This window comes from Austrofundulus limnaeus, unplaced genomic scaffold (assembly GCF_001266775.1).
Source record: "Austrofundulus limnaeus strain Quisiro unplaced genomic scaffold, Austrofundulus_limnaeus-1.0 Scaffold15, whole genome shotgun sequence".
NCBI classification, from domain to species: domain Eukaryota; kingdom Metazoa; phylum Chordata; class Actinopteri; order Cyprinodontiformes; family Rivulidae; genus Austrofundulus; species Austrofundulus limnaeus.
In genome coordinates this window covers 3,852,067-3,853,342 of record NW_013952417.1, presented here as the reverse complement: position 1 = coordinate 3,853,342, position 1,276 = coordinate 3,852,067, and the positions used below count along the sequence as shown (strand labels likewise).

The 1,276-nt window shown below is 35.7% G+C and overlaps 1 protein-coding gene across 1 annotated transcript in view; it reads left to right on the top strand.

Moving 5' to 3' along the window:
* si:ch211-221n20.8 (multiple epidermal growth factor-like domains protein 6) overlaps positions 1–1,276 on the top strand; it is a gene marked incomplete at its 5' end in the record, with an annotated part of 23,585 nt that overhangs the window by 13,583 nt on the left and 8,726 nt on the right. The window contains 1 exon segment of the mRNA XM_014002942.1: positions 441–563. Coding sequence (XP_013858396.1) covers positions 441–563 — 123 coding nt within the window.

Below are 1,276 nucleotides of genomic sequence, written 5' to 3'. Positions count from 1 at the left end.
CTTAATTTTTTTCCCCAAATATTTTATAGACCTCTGTTAAAAAGTAAAAATTATAGATTATTGCCTGAAATTAAAAAGTATTTTCTGTAGACCAAAAGCTCAGTGATCAAACTCCTCTCAACWCCAGGTGTTTTATAAAAATCAAAATGTAAAGCAGCTCAATGTGTTTTTTTTCCGTAATTTAAATGTTACAGGCTCAGCGTACCAATGATGACAAGACTCCATTCAGTCTTTTTATTTTTTGTATTTGTGCCTAATTTTTCTTTAGTGACAACTTAGTTCTGTTTTCTTAAGATAATTCATTAGAAGTTGTTTGTAAACAATAAAAATTAGATGAAGTTTATGTTTACAGATTTAATTATTGCATAATTATATACTGTGTATAATATATAGTCTAAGTGAGCTCATTCATGTCCCAAATGTCTCTGATCTCCCACCAGATGTGGACGAGTGTTCGGTCCTAAATGGGTCCTGTGAGCACATTTGCGTCAACACTGTCGGCTCTTACCAGTGCTCCTGCCGGCCGGGCTTCCAGCTGCACATTGATGGGCYCACCTGCATAGGTCAGTCACTCACAGACACTCTTTTACTTAATGCAGCAGTTTGCATACTGATTTCCAGTCATTTACTGTGGGTGTCAGCAAACTGTCAGCATGCGTTGGAGGCAAAAGCCACTGTGAATGTATCGGTTTCAGTTTTATGTGCATGTTTCTTTTGCAGGTATGTCTCCATGCTTTTTATCTGGCTATGAGGGGGTGTCCTGGGGGCACATTTAAAATAAATTCAGATGCAGGAAATTGTGTTTTTCAGTGGCAGCTGGTGGTGATAACACATATATAACMCATAGATATAAAATGCTAAAGATTGGATTCCGACAGAAGAAGCTTCCAATTTGAAATAAAACAAATCTGCTAAAAATTGGCATTTGTGTCTTTTTTCAGCACAGACAAATGTAAAACAAACCACTACCAAAAACCAAGCTTACACAAAGTCTCTGACAGCTGTCCAATACTTGGTTCTCCTAATTTAAACGTTTCAGCTACAATTTCATCAGAAAAGACATTAGCTATACATGTCGTAGCCAGTTCTTTCATTAAAACCAGGTCACAAAAAACTTTGGTTTTGCCGTTTTTCCTTTTGTTTGATTTGAACATCATTTGGTCTGTCCACCCCCAATCTCTTCTTGTTCAGTTTTTCTTCCAGAGACTTGAAGGAAGACATGAGAAATTAAATAATCTACTTTGTTTGTGTTTTTTTTTTTTTTTTTTTTTTTTTT